This window comes from Cnephaeus nilssonii (genome assembly GCF_951640355.1).
Source record: "Cnephaeus nilssonii genome assembly, chromosome: 15".
Classification (NCBI taxonomy): Eukaryota; Metazoa; Chordata; class Mammalia; order Chiroptera; family Vespertilionidae; genus Cnephaeus; species Cnephaeus nilssonii.
The window spans coordinates 5,678,184-5,698,955 of NC_137086.1; the positions used below are offsets into that span (position 1 = coordinate 5,678,184).

General features: G+C 38.5%; 1 protein-coding gene across 1 annotated transcript in view; it reads right to left on the reverse strand.

Annotated features, from left to right (window-relative positions):
• The window catches only part of SMC6 (structural maintenance of chromosomes 6), a 57,069-nt gene that overhangs the window by 1,425 nt on the left and 34,872 nt on the right, over positions 1–20,772 (reverse strand). Inside the window, exons 19-26 of the mRNA XM_079791672.1 lie at positions 19,933–20,013; positions 18,476–18,646; positions 13,346–13,483; positions 12,210–12,355; positions 9,036–9,161; positions 7,074–7,179; positions 3,281–3,433; positions 132–229 (exon numbers count right to left, since the gene is read on the reverse strand). Of these exons, the coding sequence (XP_079647798.1) occupies positions 132–229; positions 3,281–3,433; positions 7,074–7,179; positions 9,036–9,161; positions 12,210–12,355; positions 13,346–13,483; positions 18,476–18,646; positions 19,933–20,013 (1,019 nt within the window). The remainder of the gene's footprint in view (positions 1–131; positions 230–3,280; positions 3,434–7,073; positions 7,180–9,035; positions 9,162–12,209; positions 12,356–13,345; positions 13,484–18,475; positions 18,647–19,932; positions 20,014–20,772) is intronic.

Below are 20,772 nucleotides of genomic sequence, written 5' to 3' on the forward strand. Positions count from 1 at the left end.
TCATTGATGTTTCTATCTCTCTCTCCCTCTCTGAAATCAATAAAAATATATTATTAAAAAATTTGAGATTATAAAAGACTTCTCCCCATCTTATACACTTGACACATATTCACAGCAGACTTAAAAGTTACCTCATGCTCTGAGGGGTAAGCAAGATGAATTGTCTGAAGCGCTGGGAATCTGCCATCTTGAGTATCATGTCCATTGCGATTCTCCGGTTCACCATGTCCTGGAGAACAAGCGGAAGTCAGGGTGGCGGCCTGTCAATCAAGTTCCTGGGAACACAGTAATCTGCTGGCTGCTGCAAACCCCTGGATTTTTATCCACGGATCATCCATTACCTTCTCCCTGATGCCAAGCTTAGGGAACATAATGTCCAAAACTCTTAGGGAAAACAACTGGGTACATCTCTCCCAGGTAATTTCTGCGGCAAATGTGTTTATAAGCATTCCAAAGACACCACGCACTGCTCCAGAATGAATCTAATTTGTTCAGTAATAGTCACTCAGGAGAACAGTATCTAAAGTGACTAGTGCAAACCTATCACGACTCTCAAATTTTCCCTCAATGATTAAGGTGCTTTAAACACTGCCTGCCCCCTTCATCTTCTACCATTTGTGCAACGTGAACCAAGTTGAATTCACAGACCAATTTTTCAATTAAATCTTTAAAATAAAGAGCACATCGGTGTATAGAAAGAGAATGTTTAGTTATAACAGGTTTTGAAATGAAATGAATTAAACTGTGCTTACATTTTCTGAGTTAAATAACAGAAAAGAAAAATAATCAAAGCAGCCCTCCCATCCCTGCGAGCTCCTGAGCGCTGGGAGCCGAGACAGATGGAGGATGCATTTTGACAGGACTCCTGGAAACCACGTGTGCGTGCAGCCTGCTGGTTCAGAACATGGGCCTTGGAGGCAGACAGGGGACCCACATCCCGCCTACACTGCTCAGTGGCTCGTAGGATACAAACGCTTCCATCAGGAATATCTGCAAAGTAATCTCACGTAAAGTGAACAAAAATAACCAGAGCTTGCACAAATGGAAACCTGTCCTTTCAGAACACTGCCCCGGCGTGGCCTATCATTTAATAACAAAGCTGTCAACGCGCCAAAAACATATTTGCTTCCTTTGGATTGGTTCTCAGAACCTGGGTGCATTTTTCTGAATAATTTTAATGGGGCAAAATGCCATCCTGATTAAGACCCTCTAAATTTCTGAAAGAGAAAGAAGTTGTCCGGAATTAAATATGACATAAGATGAGTCATAGGACTGGACTGCAAAATGGTATTTGGGACAAAAACAACGCATGAAAGAACAATTGCCTTCTAAGACTGGTGAATTAGCTTCAAAGCCAATTCTCAGAGGAATTTCTAACTAATCAACAATGATATGGGGGGGGGGCGGTAATGACACTTGAAAGATTACATAGCACTCACAAGTATAAATTCTGATTCATGAATAAGCATTTTCTAAATGCTTACTATGGGCTAGGCATTAGAAGGTAGAAATATGACCTCAAAAAGATTACAATTTGGTGGGAGATTCAGACATAAGAGGGACAAAAACGGACTGGAAAATACATATAGATAAAATACTAGTGTAATAGTCCATGCAATACATAATATAAAGTATATAATGAGGCAATGTGAGGGAGCTCTGAGGCGTCTCTAACCTGCCTGCAGGTGGGAGCCAGGAGGCCACATAAGGGGACATCTGAGCCGAGTCCTGAGAGAGGAGTAGGTGCGACACCGTGAAGAAGGGCACAACAAGCAGAGGCACAGTGTTTGGAAAATCACCAACACGAGGGTCTCCAAGTTACCCTACAGAATCAGCCTTTATCCCAGACGGGACCATTAGCCCAGGGAGAGTTTTAAACAACTAAGTGACCAAAATCCAATTTGTTTTAGAAATACACACTGGGTCATGGTGAAGGAGGGACTGACGGAGCAGCAAGATTAAAGTCGGGATCTGGACACGAGGTGATAACAACAGGTAAAAGGCGAGGAGGACAGGTACCAGGAAGAAGAGGGCAGGAATTAGATATTTTAAAGGAGGAACAGACAGGGGTCAGACTTAATGTGCAAGTGGAAGGAAGAATCACAGATCAAGTTTCGCAGTTCGGTGACTGGGTTGGCATTGGCAATTTGCCACGACTGGAGGTAGAAACTGACGAGAAGGCAGGGCTTTGGGTGGAAGACATATTCGGTCTCAGACATGCTGAGTGTGAGATGCAGGTTGTTGGCTAGATTATGTCTGACTGGTAGTTGGGCATATGGGCAAGAGAGATGTCAGGGGAGATCTGAACGGTTTCCAAATGCAGGTAGTAGTTTGGGTAACTGTGAGTCAGGGAGGCGAGGGGGGGGAGAAACAGAGTATGGTGTCCAGGAAAATCAACAACAGTGTAAAAAATAAACAACAAAGAAGACCTCAAGCACTTAAGGGCAACAAATTTAGGGGGGGCAGCAGAACCAGGAGGGAGGAGGTGGAAACCAGCGAGAAGATACATTTGGAGGAAGAGGATAGGTCTGCAGTGCCAAATACTGAAAGAATGAAAGTGGATTGAAAGTTGGTTTATGATTTGGCTAAACCAGTTTTGCTAGAGTAGTCAGTCTAAACTCAGATGACAGTGGATTTAGGAAAGAACGGGGCATGAAGTACAGAAAATGATTCATAGATAATTCGGAAGAACTTACTCTGTGCACCAAGCAAGACCCCACTGGAGCCTCACTATAACCCTATGAGGCAGGAAAGATTAATAGCTTTATTTTAAGATGAAGAAGTTGAGGCCTGAAAAGGTAAATACTTTGCCCAAAGTCATTTGGGTAATTGGTCTCAAGCTTGGGTTTTTAGACTTCAAAAATCAAGTGTTCCCACTCCCTTGTGTCATATCTACTGCTCTTTGAGTGGCTGTGGAGGAAGGAAAGTCGTAAACTAACTGCTTTTGACTTTCTGTTAAAATGACAGATGGGAACACAGTAGGGAAGAGGCTCCAGGAGGTCCATCGGTGGAGAGGAAGGCCATCCCGAGGGGAGAGGAGAGGAGGAAGCAGGACGGGTCTCTGTAGCTGCCATACTGCAGCAGGGAGAGAACGGCAGCTCTTCAGTTCTCTCACACTAACCGCGGACTGAAGTGCCGGGCAGGAGCTTCTCTATTTGGGTAAAACCAAAGAGCGTTGCTTCCATACAAAACACACGTCCACCACCCACCCCGAACCCGAGAATCTAAAAGGTAACCCTACCATGTAGACAGAACCCGAGACTCTAAAAGGTAACCCTACCATGTAGACATCAAACTCGTCCAGGCATCGGAAAGGAGACTCGGCAATGGACCACAGAGAGAGGATGAAGCACACGGTGGAGAAGGAGCGCTCGCCTCCGGACAAGGCTCGCATGTCGTTGAAAGCCGCTCTGTTCCCCTCGCCAGGCTGCACCTTGAATGAGTCAATGGGGGTGGGGGGTGCAGAAACAGGCATTAGTAGATTCTTTACAAAAAGGATGTCTTGCATTAGAAAGAATAGGTTTACAGTTAAAAATAATAAAAGAGAATAAAGTCATTTAGTCACGTGGAAATGACATCTATTCCATTGAAAATTTTACAGTAAAACAATGAGCTATATATAACAGTGGTTTTTGTTGTATTGTGAGAAAAATAACATTGGAAGCATTTTCTCACTGTAGTGAGATCTAACATACCACAATTCCAAAGGCTTGATAATAAAAATGCCAATGTGAGCCAAATGTTAGTCATGACAATACTTGGAACTAGTCATTCTGGCATTTTCATAGTCCCCTGCAGACCTGAAACCATACAACTTGTAGAAGACACCATCGGGAAGAACCTACTCATCTCGGCTAGCCTGGGCCCTGTGACCCTGTTTCCCCCACGCTGACACCTGGCACCACCATTCTGCTGCTTCCCCGAGTTTGGCTCTTTCAGATTCCACATGGGTTCCAGCAGACAGCATTAGTCTTTCTCTGTGTGACTTACTTTATTAACATGATGCCCTGAGGTTCATCCATGTTGTTGCCTGGATGTCCATTTCCTCTCCTTTTTATGGCTACATGATATTACCGTGTGTGTGTGTGTGTGTGTGTGAGAGAGAGAGAGAGAGAGAGAGAGAGAGAGAGAGAGAGAGAGAATATCACATTCATCTCTCAGTGGACACTTAGGTTGTATCCATGTCTAGGCTATTGTAGATAATCCTGCAGTGAACATGGGGGTGCAAATGTGATTTCATTTCCTTTCCTTTGGATATATACCCAAAGCTTGTGCTTCTGGTGTCAAATCCAAAAATCATTGCTAAGACCAACATCAAGGAGCTTCCTCCTTTGTTTTCTTCTTGGGGAAGATTTCAAACGGTGTTAAAAGTTGTAGTAATCAAGAGGCGTGACTGCTTCCAGATTTGTTCTTTTTTCCTCAAGAATGCTTTGGCTATTCAGGGTCTTTTATGATTCCACACAAATTTTAGGATCGTGCTTTCTACTTCTGTGAGCAATGCCATTGGAATCTTGATAGGGACTGAGTTAAATCTAGTCAGGCTTTGGAAAGTATGTACATTTTAACAATACTAATTCTTTTGATCCATGAACACCGGCTATCTTTCCATTTACCTGTGTCGTCTTCAATTTCTTTCATCAATGCATTATAGTTTCCAGTGGACTGATCTTTCACCACCCTGGTTAAATTTACTCCGAAGTATTTTACTGTTTTTGATGCTATTGTAAATGGGATTGTTTTGTTTATTTCATTTTTCAAACATTTCTAAGTGCCAAGATAACTTTTGTTTCTTGAATTCCAGTGACATCTAGTGGTAAAGTTGCTTTAAAAGCAATTACTGATTGTCAAAAAGACATAAGACTGACTTAAACAGGCTCACACTGGCCAAGAAAATAACAGCAGTGAATTGAAATTCACAAAATCTCTTAGAAAAAACCCCCTTTAATAAATAAGGGCTCATGGGAACAATAAACTAGCAATTAATAAATGAACAGCACACTGTCACAATTGCCTGAGAAGACGGTATACTGAACATCGGAAGGCACTCCTTCATTCTGACAGAATCCCGCTTGCACAAACATGCTACACGAGGTGAAAGGGCAGCACCCACCAGTTCTACATCGTGAAGGCTAATCACACATATTTTGGCAGACACATGGATTCACATATTTTGCAAATTGCTATTTGAAAAATTATATAGCTCTCAAGTGAGCATTCATTTATTTTTTAATCATCTAAGAGTTATAAAATATTCTGAATTTAAACATACACTGAAATTTTATATTTATCATCTGTAAGTCTGAATCCTCCATGAAAATCCAAATGAAAAGGCAACATTAACATACATAGTAAACAGCCAAACCAAATAAACAAAAAAACACATATGAAAGTAAGAACTAAGTAACAGAATGTAATATTTTGCCCAAAACTGCATTTGGTATCAATCTAATGAATGAATCCCTGGATGAATCATGGAGATCTAAATTTTACTTCTGATCTATTACTAACTTATCATGGGACATCGGTATCAATTTCCCGTTTTTGAAAAACGACGACTAGATTCCTTTTTTTCTTAAATCCTCACCTAAGGATATGTTTGTTTGTTTGTTTGTTTGTTTGTTTATAGAGAGAAAGGAGGAGAGACAGAGAAACATTGATCATCTGTCTCCCATATGAGCCCTGACTAGGGATCAAACCCACAACCTAGTTGTGTGCCTTGACTGGGAATCAAACCCGAAACCCTTTGGTGGATAGGATGATGCTCCAACCAACTGAACAAACCAGCCAGGGCAGATGACTAGTCTTAAAGCAATAATGTTCTTTTGAATAACAGGGATGACAACATCAGAAAATCTAGCTGCACTTGTATAGTCAGCTCTGGGGATAAATTACCCAAACACTCCTAATACTTTGCTCTTTTACTCATTTTTTTATTAGAGTCTAAATTACATACCGTAAGGAACAAAACTGAAGTGTTTAGCACAAATAATTTTTATACAAACACATACACACACACTGAAGAACCACCACTCAGATCAAGACGGAACCTTTCTGGCATCTCTGCCAATTTTCGTGTTCTCCCCGTCACCAGCAATCCCAGAAGGTAACCATTGTTTTGACTTTAACCACATGAATGAGTATTGCCGTTTCTGAAGAGTGGACCTGCTTTAACCGACAGTGGCAGGCGGGTTTCCAAACTAGTTCTACCAAGTCAGAGCCCCACTGGCACGGAATGAGAGTTCTCAGTCTACAACCTCACCAACACAGGATATTCCTATCGGTCTTGTTCATTTCAGGCACACTAATGGTGGTGTGATAGTACGTTATGATATAAATTGGAATTTCGGATGACTAATGATAGTGGACACTTTCATGGGCATATTTGCCATGTGGACACTTTAATTTATGATGTTCCTGTTTAAACCTTTTGATCATTTTTACATGTGTTGTCATTCTTTTGCATAATTATTATTTAAAATTTTTAGATATGAGTCCTTTGTTTTGTATATGTATTGCAAATTATTACTTATTCTAAGTATTAACATGGACATATAAAATTTATGGCAACTAGAAGTAGTGTTTGAAAGTTTTGCTCCAGTTATTTGAGTGGGTAGCTGCTCTTGCCCTGCACTCCCTCTTTCAACGCACGTGACTCTGAGAGAACACATGAAGACAGACTCCACAGAGTTGAATGTGGCAGCTTTCTCTCTCCAAAGAGATCAGATCTAGGTACACCTTCAGAGATAAGTAGCACAGACAATTACGTGGGCTAGAACATTCTTTGAGAAATTCTTTCTTGGCTTGCTATAGTGAGACCAGAGAAAATGGACCTTCTATAATGTCCCACATAATTTCAAGAAAGAAACCAGTGGAGTAGAAAGAGAAGGCAACTATGTGTCACTGAAATAAAGTTCCTAATTATCACCATAAGAAAATAATGTAGTTGCCTGGGGTAGATTTTTTTTTTTATTAAAAAAGCTACAATAGCAGCTTTAGCCAATAAGATCAATTTTCTTTTCAACACTTTGACAAAGCATTTCCTAATAATTAACATGCAAAGTTAAGATACTTACTGATATAGTAAGAGTTTCATTCTTATGGTCAAAATTCATTTTTCCACAATAGGCCCTCTGAGATAATAAGTTGTCAAAGTACAATTTGCATCGTAAAGTCAAACACCTTTAAATAAAAAAAAATTGGACACATTAAGAATATAAAGATACAGAGTGTATTCAGCATGATCTTTAACCAGCATGGAAGACCAGACAGAAATATGCTAAAATGTTAACACTGGTGGGCAATTTTATAGGTGCAATTTTAGGTGATTTTCTCCTGATCTTTCTATTTCGCTTGTCTCTACATTTTTAGCACAAACATCTGCAGAATGATACCATCTCACAGTGACTGTATCCCATGATATTAGAGCCGGTCCACATGGATGTACCGATCCATCACCCTAACGCCGGAGACACACAGCTCCTAGCGAGGACTGACTCTAGCAATTGACAGTGGGGGAAAGATCTAGTCATCTGCCTCTCTCACTTTGTAGCAGCAAAAAGGGGCAGGGCAACCTCTAGTCACTGCATCGCTACGATACCTACACAATGCCTGGCACAATGCAAACTCCCCCTTCCGTCTCTACTTGTCAGGTGGCATTCTTCCGAGCCCTATGGATGCCTTCCATTACAGCTTATGGAAGAGTAAGGGGGAGAGGGTGGAAACCTAAGTGGAGCCGGAAGTCCTTGGAGGCCAAGGAGCCTTCGGTTCCCAAGGCAGAGTCTGCAGGGGAAAGCACAGCACAGAGAACTCCAGAGGACGTGGAGAGGGTGCCGCGGGTCTCACTGAGCACTCTACTCATCGGGTGTGAGGAGCCACCCACGGGGGGAGAGAGAAACACCCGAAAGCAGCAGAAGACGCCCACAGCCAGGAGCAGTTCACATTCCCACGGGCACAAGTGGAAACCTTTTAAGTTAAAGGTACAGTACGCAGAACCTGCGTCCCAGGTAGAAAAACTTAGTACTCGACTAAAGGCTGCTCTGGTCCCACCAAACAAAACTTAGAAGCAGCCTCAAAAGGATAAAAATAAACCCTATGTAAGCCTTACCAACATATCTTATAAAACGGAAACCAAGTTTTAGTTTAGTTCAGGAATATGGTCACTCATGTAAAAGCCTGTTTCTTGTTATGGTTTTATCTGAATTTCCATGTATGTGGTAGAGCTAGATACATTAAAAAAAAATGTTATAGTCTTAAGACTAATAGAGTTTGGGGTATAAAGGCAGGGAAAAAGCACGTGACTGAGGGATTGCTTCTGGGAAAATAGAGGGTCAGTGTAAAGACTAGGGCTGCCTGGGATCTGAGCACACCAAGGGTCATCCCTGCCTTTAAACAGTCCTCTGCTTTATTTGTTGCTTGTGACTTTCGTTGGGGTCAATTTATCCACGTGAGTCTGTACATTTCTGGGTACATTAATAATATCCAGTTTCCCTAATCCTGTATTAATTCACGTAACTAACATATACCAAGTTCCTACTATGTTTCAGGTACTGCAGTAGGTTGTGGAGCTATAGCTGTAACAAAGCAGAGATTCTGCATCCATCAAGCTACCAGCCACACCATTCTTGTTGATCAGGGTAAATCAACCGAATATTGCCTCAGCAGGTCCCATCAAAAACATGCATCCCTTAACAGCATGCAACGTCCAGGAGTGAAAGAGGCTGCCTCAGGACCAATGAGCTACCCTCCAAAGGACTCTGTAAGCAGCCAGTGACCAGCCACCTGTGAATGATCTGGGAAAGGATGGATAGCTGATGGAGTGGAAAAGTTGGACAGCTGCTATAAAGGCCTACTCAAATCCATAATTCTCTGATTAAATTACAGGCCTGCGAGCACCAGCTGACAAGGTAAGGACTGGCAGGTCTTCGCTAACTGAATCACGTAAAGTTCTTTTAATTTAATTAAATGTTTATAAGGGATAAGTGAAAACAAAGAAAAATCAAAAATGCATATGTGATCATTTTTTTTAATGCACTTACCTTCTAAATTGTTGGTATGTTTTGAATCTATGGGTCATTATTTCTTCCAGTAATTTAATAAACCTTTTTAAAGTCTTTACTTTAGTATCCAGATCAAGATAGGTTTCTTTTGCTTCTTGGTACTGCCTATTTTATGAACAAAATATTAAGTAAATAAAGGCCATTCAAAGAAACATAAAAAAGTAAAATCTCAAATATATTTCATGGGGAAGACCAGGGAGTACAGGGGGTGCTGAGGACCCAGAACTAGCGGATTTCACAGAGTTGTAAACACAATCCACTACCAGCAGGAGTGGGTGCTGCCCTGTCCGGGAAGAGTGGTTAGCAGGCTGGGCAGGAACAAAGTCCAGCCCTAGAGAAGGCAGAGAAAGCACAGAGGAAAGTGGGGCTCAGAGTGGCAGACCTTAGAAAATATACACCTTCTAAATGTAAAGGGATCACACTGGAAGGCAATAAATATTTCCCTCAGTGACAGACACCAATGTGGGAACACACTGAGGAGCACAGAGAACAGAAAGGAGAAAAGGAAACAAATTGGGGGGAAAAACTTATAAAATGGTTAGACAAAATATGTAGAGAAGACAAAGGCCATCTAACACATATATGCATAAACTAGAGGCCCAGTGCATGACATTTGTGTATGGAGGGGGGGGTAGCGGGGAGGGGGACACCCCTCAATCCAGCCTGCGCCCTCTTGCAGTCCAGGACCCCTAGGGGGATGTCCAACTGCTGGCTTAGGCCTGCTCCCCTAGGGGTCCTTAGTGCTGCCGCAGAGGCGGGAGAGGCTGTGCTCGCCAGCCGTGAGCCCAGCTTCTGGCTGAGCGGCGCTCCCCTGTGGGAGCACACTGACCACCAGGGGCAGTTCCTGTGCTGAACGTCTGCCCCGGTGATCAGTCATTCTGCAGTTAGGTCTATTTGCATATTAATATTAGCCTTTTATTATATAGGATGAAGACCTCAAAAAGTAAAGTGAACAGAACAGAAAATACTTTAAAAAGTAAAACACAAGAAAACATTTAAGAAATAAGACTTGAGTCTCCACAGTGAGAAAGCATGCTGTGTACCAAGTGAAAGGATCACGGAGTCTGACATTCTGGACAAGCTACAGGACTTCGTAGACAAGCACTATCACAGATACTCAAGAGACAGGGGATTCTACATTAGGGTAAACTAGTCTTCAATTCAAGTTAAGACCAATAGTTATGAATATGCAAAAATATTATTCATGTAGCCATTTTTAAGGAAACAATTAGAGGACAAACAACTTTTCAAATGGCTACAGGGCCATTTGGGAAAAAATAAAAATACATTCCTTACCTTACACCCAAATTATCCATGGGACAATGAAAAAATACATAAAAAGTGCACAGAACAAAGAATAAACAGTTGTTCAGAGAAGAAAAAAATGTTCAATAACAAAAAATTAAAATTACACCGAAGTTTGTGTGTGTGGTTTTTGGTGTTTTTTTTTTTTTTTTGGGGGGGGGGACTGTCCAGCAGCAAAAAACATACAAGATGATCACACTGTTTAGGCTATTGGGATACAAGCCCTCTAATACATTCCTGATGGGAGTGCAAATTAAATACAATCCCCAGAAAGGGGAATCTGTCAAAATGATTTTTTTCCTAACACACACACACACACACACACACACACACACAATAAACCTGAATAAAATGACACATGTACAAAATTACTTATTATGTACCACTATATATAATAGTAAAAGATTCAATTAAAACTCAACTATCCATCAATAGATGGTTGAATCCTCTAAAACAATGAAAAAAATATCCAAAACACTCTATATCATTAAATCAAAGAAAGCAATCTGCAAAAGAGTTTATATACTGTGCTATATTTTGTATCTGAAAGGATAAAAAGCAGTCACATTACCTTACATTTGCATATAGAAACACTGAGAGCACATTTAATAAGATAAAAGTAAAAAGAGGAAATAATTTTTTTTGGTCTTTCTATATGTATTTTTTAAACACTGAGGTATTATCTATTTTAAAGAAAAACTTTACTATTTTTGTTTTCTAATGTTTTTAAAAATAGAATTGAGATGGCTCCCATCTCCAGCCCTTTTTTCAATAGGAAAAGTTCTTCAAAAGTGCATAGTTACAATTTTCTGCTTCAATTTAACCATCATCCTATAGTTGTACACGGCTCTAATTTTTCACTGTTATAAATAATACTGCAATAAACATATCCAAGCAAAAATTATTTTTCTCATTTGGGATTCTAACAACAAAAATTTTGAGGGCATTTGACATAAACTGCCTTAATATATTTCAGAAACACTAATATCTAACATAGTATGTATCCTATATATCTGTCTATTATGAATGGTCTCATTTAATCTTCACAATAACCCTATGAGGGAAATACTATAATTATATCTGTTTTACAGATGAGAAATCAAGGTTCAGAGAACTGGATAAGCTGCTGCAGCCATATAAGAAGATAACAGAATAGCCATTCACACCGAGGTACTTCTGCTTCAGAACCTGTGCTCTTACTACACTGGAGCTTCCATTTTTATCTAGAATAAAAATATCCATTTCACTGAGCTCTGACTGACATGAAGTTTTTTCCATCTTCATGTATGTGAAAATGGCTTCTAATTATTCTGATTTGCATTTCTTTGATTACTTGTGAAGCTGAACAATTTCATGTCTATATGAACCTTATAGGTATAAATATAACATTTATACGCAAATATTCTGTAATGAGTTTTGTAATAATTCGGAAGAAAAAAGTTAGTTTATATTATTTTTTTATTAACTTTGAGAGAGACAGAGACAGAGAGAGACAGAGAGAGAGAAAGAGAGAGAGAGAGAGAGAGAGAGAGAGAGAGAGAGAGAGAGAGAGAAAACATCGATGTGAGACTGAAACATTGATCAGTTGCCTCCCATACACGCCCCAACTGGGGATTGAACCCAAAACCTTTTTTGGTGTATGGGACGATGCTCCAACCTATTGAGCAACCCAACCATGGCAAAGTTAGTTTATTATTAACGTACACATATGAAAGACTAGTTTAGCTATAAACTATATGCTGTGGAACTATTTGATCCAAATTTAAGATTTATATTTAAATATTTATTTTTTGTGTTGATAACATATGTAGATAACATAACCAAGTAGAAAAGCTACCAACCACTTACCTCATTATTTCCTCTCGATCTCCATGACTAGCATGTTCTGCCTGGATCTTTTGTCTTAATCTACTAATTTCTTTATCTAGAATCGATGCGGACTTTTTCACTTCTATCCGCTCTGGGCAGATTTGTCTTGCTTGTGACATTTTCTCCTAAGACAACAGATGTTTAATGTCTTTAAAACTCTTTTTTGAGATAACAATTCATTGTATTACTAATGCCAAAACAGGCAAACTAAAATTCTAAACTTATGTTTACAAAATGTATTTTGAATGCATTTGGTGTCAATATTATTTCTCTAAGCTTTATATTGAGAATATAGTAGTCACTATAAATCTTAGAGAAAATTACACTACTGTGTACATCTTTAATAATTTGTAAGACCTCCGTAAGTTCCTAATGAAACAAATTTCAAGTAGCAGTTATGAAAAGTTGGCATGCAGGGCACTGAGGTCAGACAGCTTTCTGTGGTTTTTAGGATGGACTCTGAACACCAAATAGTATTGAAATGCCAACAAAAAGACCCTCATGTTTATAAAATATTAAAAAACTCAAAGCACTTTCACACACAGTACTTATTTTATATTTACAACATTTGGTGTAGGTCTTGAATAAGCAAGGCAATGGATTAGAGTTTCAGTCCTTTTCCAAGATACATAAAGGCAGAGTTGAGATCCATCTCTTCTAGTTAGAGTCTAACTTTCAATTCATCTCCAAAAACAGAGCTGCTGCTCACAGCTGTCATCATGGCTGTCCAGCAAGCAGGAGCAGAACTGCAGCCCAGCCCAGCCCAGCCCAGCCCCAACTACTCAGAGGCAGGGATGGGTATTCTGACATAAAGCTGCTGCACACTAGGCCTGGAAGGAGCTAGATTAGCTTGGAGGGAGTGCCATCCCCTCTCAGACGCCGGACTGTCGCAGTCCTGCCTGAAGTCCTCTTCGTACTCGTCTATTTAAGTCCCCACACTCAGAGTCCCTAAGCCTCCCTCTATCTTGATTCACCAAAACAGCTGTTACTTTATAGGAAACGATATTCATCGGACAACTTGTGTATGTTTGAAAACAGGATATTAAGGAAAACGCACTTTAGGAATTAGGACTAAGGTTGTAAACAAAAACATAAAACAAAAAATGATAGATAACCTCTAGTTCTTTTTCTTTCATATCCAGTTCTCGTTTCTTTTTATTTAAAGTATTCAAGTGTTCTTTTTGCTTTTCTTCATAATGCCGCTTCCCTCGTTTTTGGGTATCTACTTCAGAATCAGCAATGTTTAATTCATCCTGTTTGAAGAAAGCCAAAATAATTTCTAAAGCAAACATTGTTTTTTTTTTTAAAGAAATTACCAGCGTAGCTATAAAACTAACTGACAACTCCATAAAGTGGATAGGACTATGTTGCTTCAAGACACAAGTGTTAGGGTTCATACCAGATGTGTCTGAATAGAAATGAGGAGTCACATTATTATATTCAAACTCTTATATGAAGTCTCCATATATATGGTGCTTTCAACTTTATTTTGGTAAACAACGTAGTTTGGTGGGCAGCCACATTAGCCTGGTGAAAGGCTTGGATGATATATGCATAAAGACATTCATTACGGTGGCTTCTCAAACAATGATCTATTGATTTGGATGTTTTTATGAAATATATACACTTCTATACTCCACCCCTGGTTATTTTATTTTAGGTCTGGAATTTCCCGAATCGCAATCTTTTAAATAGCTCTTGATTTAAGAAGCACCAAAATAAGTTTAGAATCTCAGAGGGCTTGTTCTTTTGGTTTGATATGCAAACTTTCAGAGCGGCTTTATTTGTAATAGCCCCAACCTGAAAACCCATGTCCATCAATCAGTAAATGAAACAAATCGTAGTATATCAAACACAATGGAATGCTACTTGCCAATAAGAAGAAATGAATTACTGATTCAGGTAAAAATATGAATAATTACCATAATCAAAAAGAGCAACTTGTATTCCATTCACTCACTTTTTCTTTCAAACTATAAACAGTGTATACATTATGTGCTAGACAGTGTGTTAGGTTCTGAAAAAGGTCAGATCACAAAAAAGCAAGAGTATATAATGTGTGATTCCATTACATGTAATTCTAGAAAATGTGCAGACTACAGTATAGAAAGCAGACTGATGGCTGTCTGGGGATGAGGGGCAGGGCATAGGGAGGGACAGATTATAAAGGGGCACGAGGAAACTTGGAGCATGAAAGATTGTTCTTTTTTCTGATTGCGAGGTTTTACAGGTATATACATGTCAAAATTTATGAAATCATACACTTATAGTGTATTTAATGCATGTCACTTATATCTCTATAACACTGTTTTAAAAAGGCTCCTGATTTAAGAACCACCACATTGTATTTTAGTTAATTTGTTCGTTTGTTTTTTGAGCCTAGCATTGCTCATTGACACTATGATTATCATGTTCAGTCTCAAGAATCTACACTAATAAAAGAGAAAATGCTAATTGACCTTTGCTATACCCACAGCCAATCAGAGCAAGTATGCAAATTAATACAAGATGGCGGTTAATTTGCATATGCTGAGGGAGGGAGGAGTGAAGACTGAAGACAGCACAGAAGGAAGAGGGAGGGAAAGCAGAAAGCAAGGCGGCTGCCAGAGGGAAAGGGCGGGTGGCGGGTGGCGGCAGCGGCGGGTGGCGGCGGCGGCGGGCAGCAGAAAAGTGCGGGGCGGCAGTGGAAGGGAAACACTGGGCAGTGGTGGTGGGAGGGAAAGCACAGGGGGGGCAGCGGCTGCGGGAGGGAAAGCGAGGAGGGTGGGGGGTGGCGGCGGCGGGAGGAAAAGCGTGGGGTGGGGGGTAGAGGGCAGAGGCGGCAGGGAAAGCGCGGGGGGGGGGGGCGGGAGAGGTGGCGGTGGCGGGAAGGAAGCCCGCCGGAAGCCCTGTTCTTGCAGGAATCTTCCTGCAATGGGCCTCTAGTTAGTTATAAACAGAAAAAGAAACAGATACAAACCAGAACAGCAATAACAGCATCACACAGGACAATATATGGAGGTATCCCCAAAAGGAAGAGGTATCTAAATACGGAAAATATTTACCTCACAAAATGGAGGAATTGGGCTATTTTCTAACCTAAAAATACAATTTATTGCATCATGTTCATATTAATAAAAATATCACCCATGATAGACATTGGATAACATACAGCATTTATAAAAGTTCTATTAAAAATCATTGTTACATGAAGGATGAAGATAAACTGCTCATTTATGTCAAACAGCATAAAAGAAACTGGGTGCAATGTGTATAGCAGGAGAGATTACAATGAGGAATGGGAACAGTGTATGAAATAGAATGCTTGTCTTCTAAAAACAGAACTAAGTTTTCTAATCATTTTTGGTAGAAGCTGTCAAAATAAAAAGGCCCCATTTGCTTTAGGGAATCAATTCAGTGTTAGGGAACAGAAGGGATAAAACATACAAGGACACATTTGTGCTGGTTAATCTTCCCTCCTAGCAACCTGAGAAAGGGAAAGACCTAAAACGTAAAATAATAGGAAAAGAACTACAGATGTTAATATCCCTTTCTCAACATTTACCATGGCTGTCTGATTTGTCCTTGTATATTTAATAAATATAGGTCCTGGGTACTATGAGATTTAAAACTAAAAGGAAAGCAACCGAGTATTTAATTTAATTTAATTTAATTTGATGGCGAAATGAAGAACTAGAGATAATAAAAGCAAATTAATGACATTCAAAGTGGTTTGGGGGTGAGGCCTAGGATGGGATAGGTCTAAAATGAAACTTTGATGCAGCCCTTAAACCTGTAGAGTAAGCATGTCAAACTCACGGCCCTCGGGCCACATGTCTCATTTATTTGGCCCATGCTAACGTTTGAGTTTGACATGCTTGCTGTAGAGCTTCCACCTGCAAGAAGTTACAGCCTTCAGAAAATAGGCTGAGATGCTAGAAAGGACAGAATCATTGAAAAGCTTTATTGTCTTGGATGCCTAAACAACGAATTTTATTCAGCACCATTGGAAAGATTGCTTCTTGTTTCATATAAACCTACATTCACTATGAGGTTTTAAAAAACTATAAAACATGAAAGCTTGTGAGGAAAGTATTCCCTCTGCCAAGATTTCAATGACTGCATGTTTAAACAGAGTATTCTACTCCTCACCACCCCTGTCACAAAATGAACAAACCTCCTAACAGCAAGCATTATGTCTAGAAGCTGCTAATGTTTAACAAGTGACTGTAGCTTCTCAGGAATTATTTTGTTAGCCAAATCCTCTTGGTCCGCTTGTTACTGACGGCTATGTGATATGACACTGTGAAGGAAAACCTCTTGGCTACTAGCTGTTTGCATGCAGGTTAACTGAAGGACTCACCTCCTAGCTTTCAGTTATTTGCAGCCAAGGCAAAGAGCTAAGACCAAGAATTCTTACTGCCTTCTGCCCATATTTTTCTGCTCTTGGACTTATTTATGGACTCCCAATTCCAGGAGTTGCTTTAGCTTAGAGGTCCCTAAAAGAACAGAACACAGCTTACTCTTCATCATTTCTTGTTTTTAATTTTAAGTCTTCCGGGATAAATAATTTAGGTGCTTTCTTCCCCTGTATTGTTTTACCATATTTCATCATTTTTGATTTTGTCACTCTGTTCAATCCTTCACCCATTAAAAAAAAAATTTTAACCTTACCTTTGTTGTAATTTTACTGCTCTAATTCCTGAATTTATTTCTCTGAATTCTACCTTGTCTATTCTTGATTATTTTCATATTTATTTTATTCTTTTTCTCCTTTTAAAAATGAATTTCGTTTTCTTTTTTGTCTTAGGCTTTATCTTCTTAATTCTTATTTCCTGTGGCAACTACTCTCTTATTCGTATTCCTCAGTGTTACCTTTAGTACATTTTCCTTCCTCACAACTATAAAATTTAATATTTAAACTATATATTCTTCTTAATTAGTTAGTCTATTTTCCTCTTTTCTTTTCTCATTTTCTCAGTCATAATTTTATTTTTTGTTGAATTTATTGGGGTGACATTGGTTCACAAAACCATACAGGTTTCAAGTGAACAACCCAATAAAGTATCACCTGCACACTGTATCATGTACCTATCGCCCCAAGCAAAGTCTCTTTCCATCCTCAATCACCCCCTTTGCCCACCTCAATTGATCCATCTAAGGTGATAATGGCAGACAGAAAGCTCAGCTCCAGGGATAGTAACTACAGAGAAATCTACCACAAATAGGGGGAAGCTATTTCTATGTAGCAAAACCTCTAAATTCCTCTATTCTCTCAACTCTTTATTAATTTTAAAAATTTTTCAATAAACAAAATAACAATAAAATTTTTATGCATGCAAATTATTTTAAACTTTAAAAATATCTAAACATATTTTAATACACAGAGGGCAATTAATTTTCCTGAAAAAAAGAAAAGGATATGTTAGAGTGATATCTCAAATACCCGACTCCTCTGAAAATATACTATTCATTCTTCTCAGTGTCTTATAAATAAAAGTCCTGAAAATAATTGAGCTATTCATAAAAATAACAATAAAATATTAATAACTAAGCTAATAAACAACTTGGAAAAATTTATACAATTTAACTGTTGAATAATTTTGTTTCCCTAAATTTGGTTTTAAAAAGCATGTGTTAAAAAAAATCAATTGAATTCAAGCTGGAACATACCTGGGACATGCCAATAAACAGGAACTGAGTAGCACTTTGTTTCAAGTTGGCTTGAGTTATTGAAGGAAAATGGGACAACAGAACAGGCAAGCACAGAACAGTGCAGACAGACAAGATGTCCCTGGCTCTAGCTTTAAGTCAGAAAATAGAGAGGGCGGGGGAGCTATAATCTTCTGGGACAAACAGAAACTTGCCAATTTATTCTCATAAAAGCATGAGCAGAAGCATTTTATTCTAATTGATCTAAGGATGACAATTTGGTTTACATCCTATTTTTATGTGGTTATATAAACATTTAAACATAAATTATGTTAGGACAATATCTAGTGAGTACACTGTAGATACAAAGTTAAAATCTAAGATACATATATCATAGAACAGGGGTCCTCAAACTTTTTAAACAGGGGGCCAGTTCACTGTCCCTCAGACCGTTGGAGGGCCGGACTATAGTTTAAAAAAAACTATGAACAAATTCCTATGCACACTGCACGTATCTTATTTTGAAGAAAAAAAACAAAACGGCAAAAACACCCGCATGTGACCCACGGGCCGTAGTGTGAGGACGCCTGTCATAGAGTAACAATAATACATACCTTAAGTGGATCTGCTAGCTCTGCTAGCTGGTTAACTTTCAGTTTAATTGCATCATACTTGTTTTCTGCTTCTACTTTCAGACTTTTCAGATATTCCATATTTTCTTTTTGTTGTTCCATACTTTTCTCAACCGTTTTCATTTTTACTTTATTTTCTTGAGCTTCATCTTCCTGATTACATTTACAGAGCATACAGAGTTAATTAAAATACTTTGTTATCAGATAGAAAAGTAGTACAAACAATTCTAAGAGAGAAGACACTACTGGCTATAGGCAAATCAGATAAAAGACGAATTCAAAGACTACTAGGGCATTTTCACACTCTCAAAGGCAAATTAGGAAGAAGAAAACAGGTTCAAAATAATAAGAGATACTATTCAGGACACAAGTTAAAACTATATTGTGCTTGAGGTCATAATCAAAAGATATAACTTTTATTCTACCCACTTACTTTTCTTTCACAATATAGTACATATAAATATCTACCTTGTGTCAGACAATGTGTTAGATGCTGAGTAAACAAAAATAAACAAGACATACTACATATCTTCAAGAAACTTAGTCTATCACCCTAGCCAGTTTGCTCAGTGGATACTGTATTGGCCCGTGGACTGAAGGGTTCCGGGTTTGATTCCGATCAAGGGCACATGCCTGGGATTGCAGGCGAGATGCCCAGTAGGGGGCGTGCAGGAGGCAGCCCATCAATGATTCCCTCTCATCACTGATGTTTCTCTCTCTCCTCCCTTCCTCTCTGAAATCAATAAAAATATATATAAAAAAAGAAACTTAATCTATCAATAAAAGGAATTAAAGCAGAAAAATAAAATGTGGGAAACAGGTTATTAATAACAAATGAAGACAAACTCTCATTCGAGTAGAACTCCACCTGCTGTATCCCTCAGCAGTTAATATGACGTACAGCACAGACACTAAGTAATACTTCTTCCTTTTAACAAGATTCTGCAAGCTATCTAATCCATTGTTTACTGTAACTCAGAGACTCTAAAGCTGAATATCATAAACAGCTGCCTGAAAAAATATAGAATAACAAATATGTGGTCAATTAAAATGAAAACTATTAACTTGGGAAAAAGAAACTATGCAAAGAGAGACCAAGTGTAACTAAAAGGTATCCATTAATATTGATACTGGTTAACTCTGAAAAATACTATGCTAGGCAGCATGGTTTAAAATGCCACTCTGATTTTAAGAGCACAATTAAGCTTTAATAAAGTTTTTGCATGTAGTAGATGACAGAATCAATTATTATTCATGCAAGTTATAAAGCAAAACAATAAGGAACTTGAAGCCTACACATGAGGTAGTTTCTATCTTATCTGTAAATGGAGACAATCATAAAAAGCAGCCTCAAGTAGGATTTAAAAAAAAAGCTGAGTAGATACTGTTAAACTAAATGATAGTTTTGTCCTTTATAACTTTGAGGAAAAGACTCTTACCAAGGTTGCAATATCTACAGACTGATGTTCTTCTATATTCTCAAGTTCCTGAATTTCAGAAATGTTTTTTCTTATTTTCATCTGAAAGAACGTATTTAAATTTTAGTGATATAAAAATAAATTAAAAATAAAGAAAAGCTATATTAATCCATGATGTTCTACTGTGTTACAGAAGGATTCTGTATTTAATAAAAGAGACATATTAGTATTAAATGAACCAAAGTAAGTTACAGTATCAAGTCTGCCATATTACCCTCACTGGTAACCCATTCCCACACCAAAAAGATGTAAGTACTCCATCTTTGCATTTAAAATGATGATAATGTTGAATTCATAGAGAAAATATTCTGAAATATCCAGACTCATGTTGTGGAAAGATTATTCTAATCCAGTGGTCCTCAGAGTACAATTCAAGTACTGCCTGGATGCCTCGGAAACTCCTGCCAGGATCCATGAGGTCAAAACTATTCTCATAAAAACACTAAGACATTATTCACCATTTTTACTATCATTTTCTCACAAGTGCTCAGGAGGCTTATGACTCGGTGACATGTACTTATTGCAACAGATTGATTGCAGAAGGTGACCTGATAATTCAGTTGAGTTTTATTAAGCCACAAATACAAATTTACTACAAAAATATAAAAATGTCAATCTTCTCAGTAAATAGCTTTGGTTTTTGGAAAAGTTATTTTTCTAAAAATGTTCTGTTAACAAACAATGAGTTTATAATTTTTACATGAACTAGTAAATACTGATGAATTTTGTTTTAATTTTTAACAATGTAAATACTGATAGGTAAAACCCACATATGTAAAAAGCTTTTAAGACAGTAAAGGG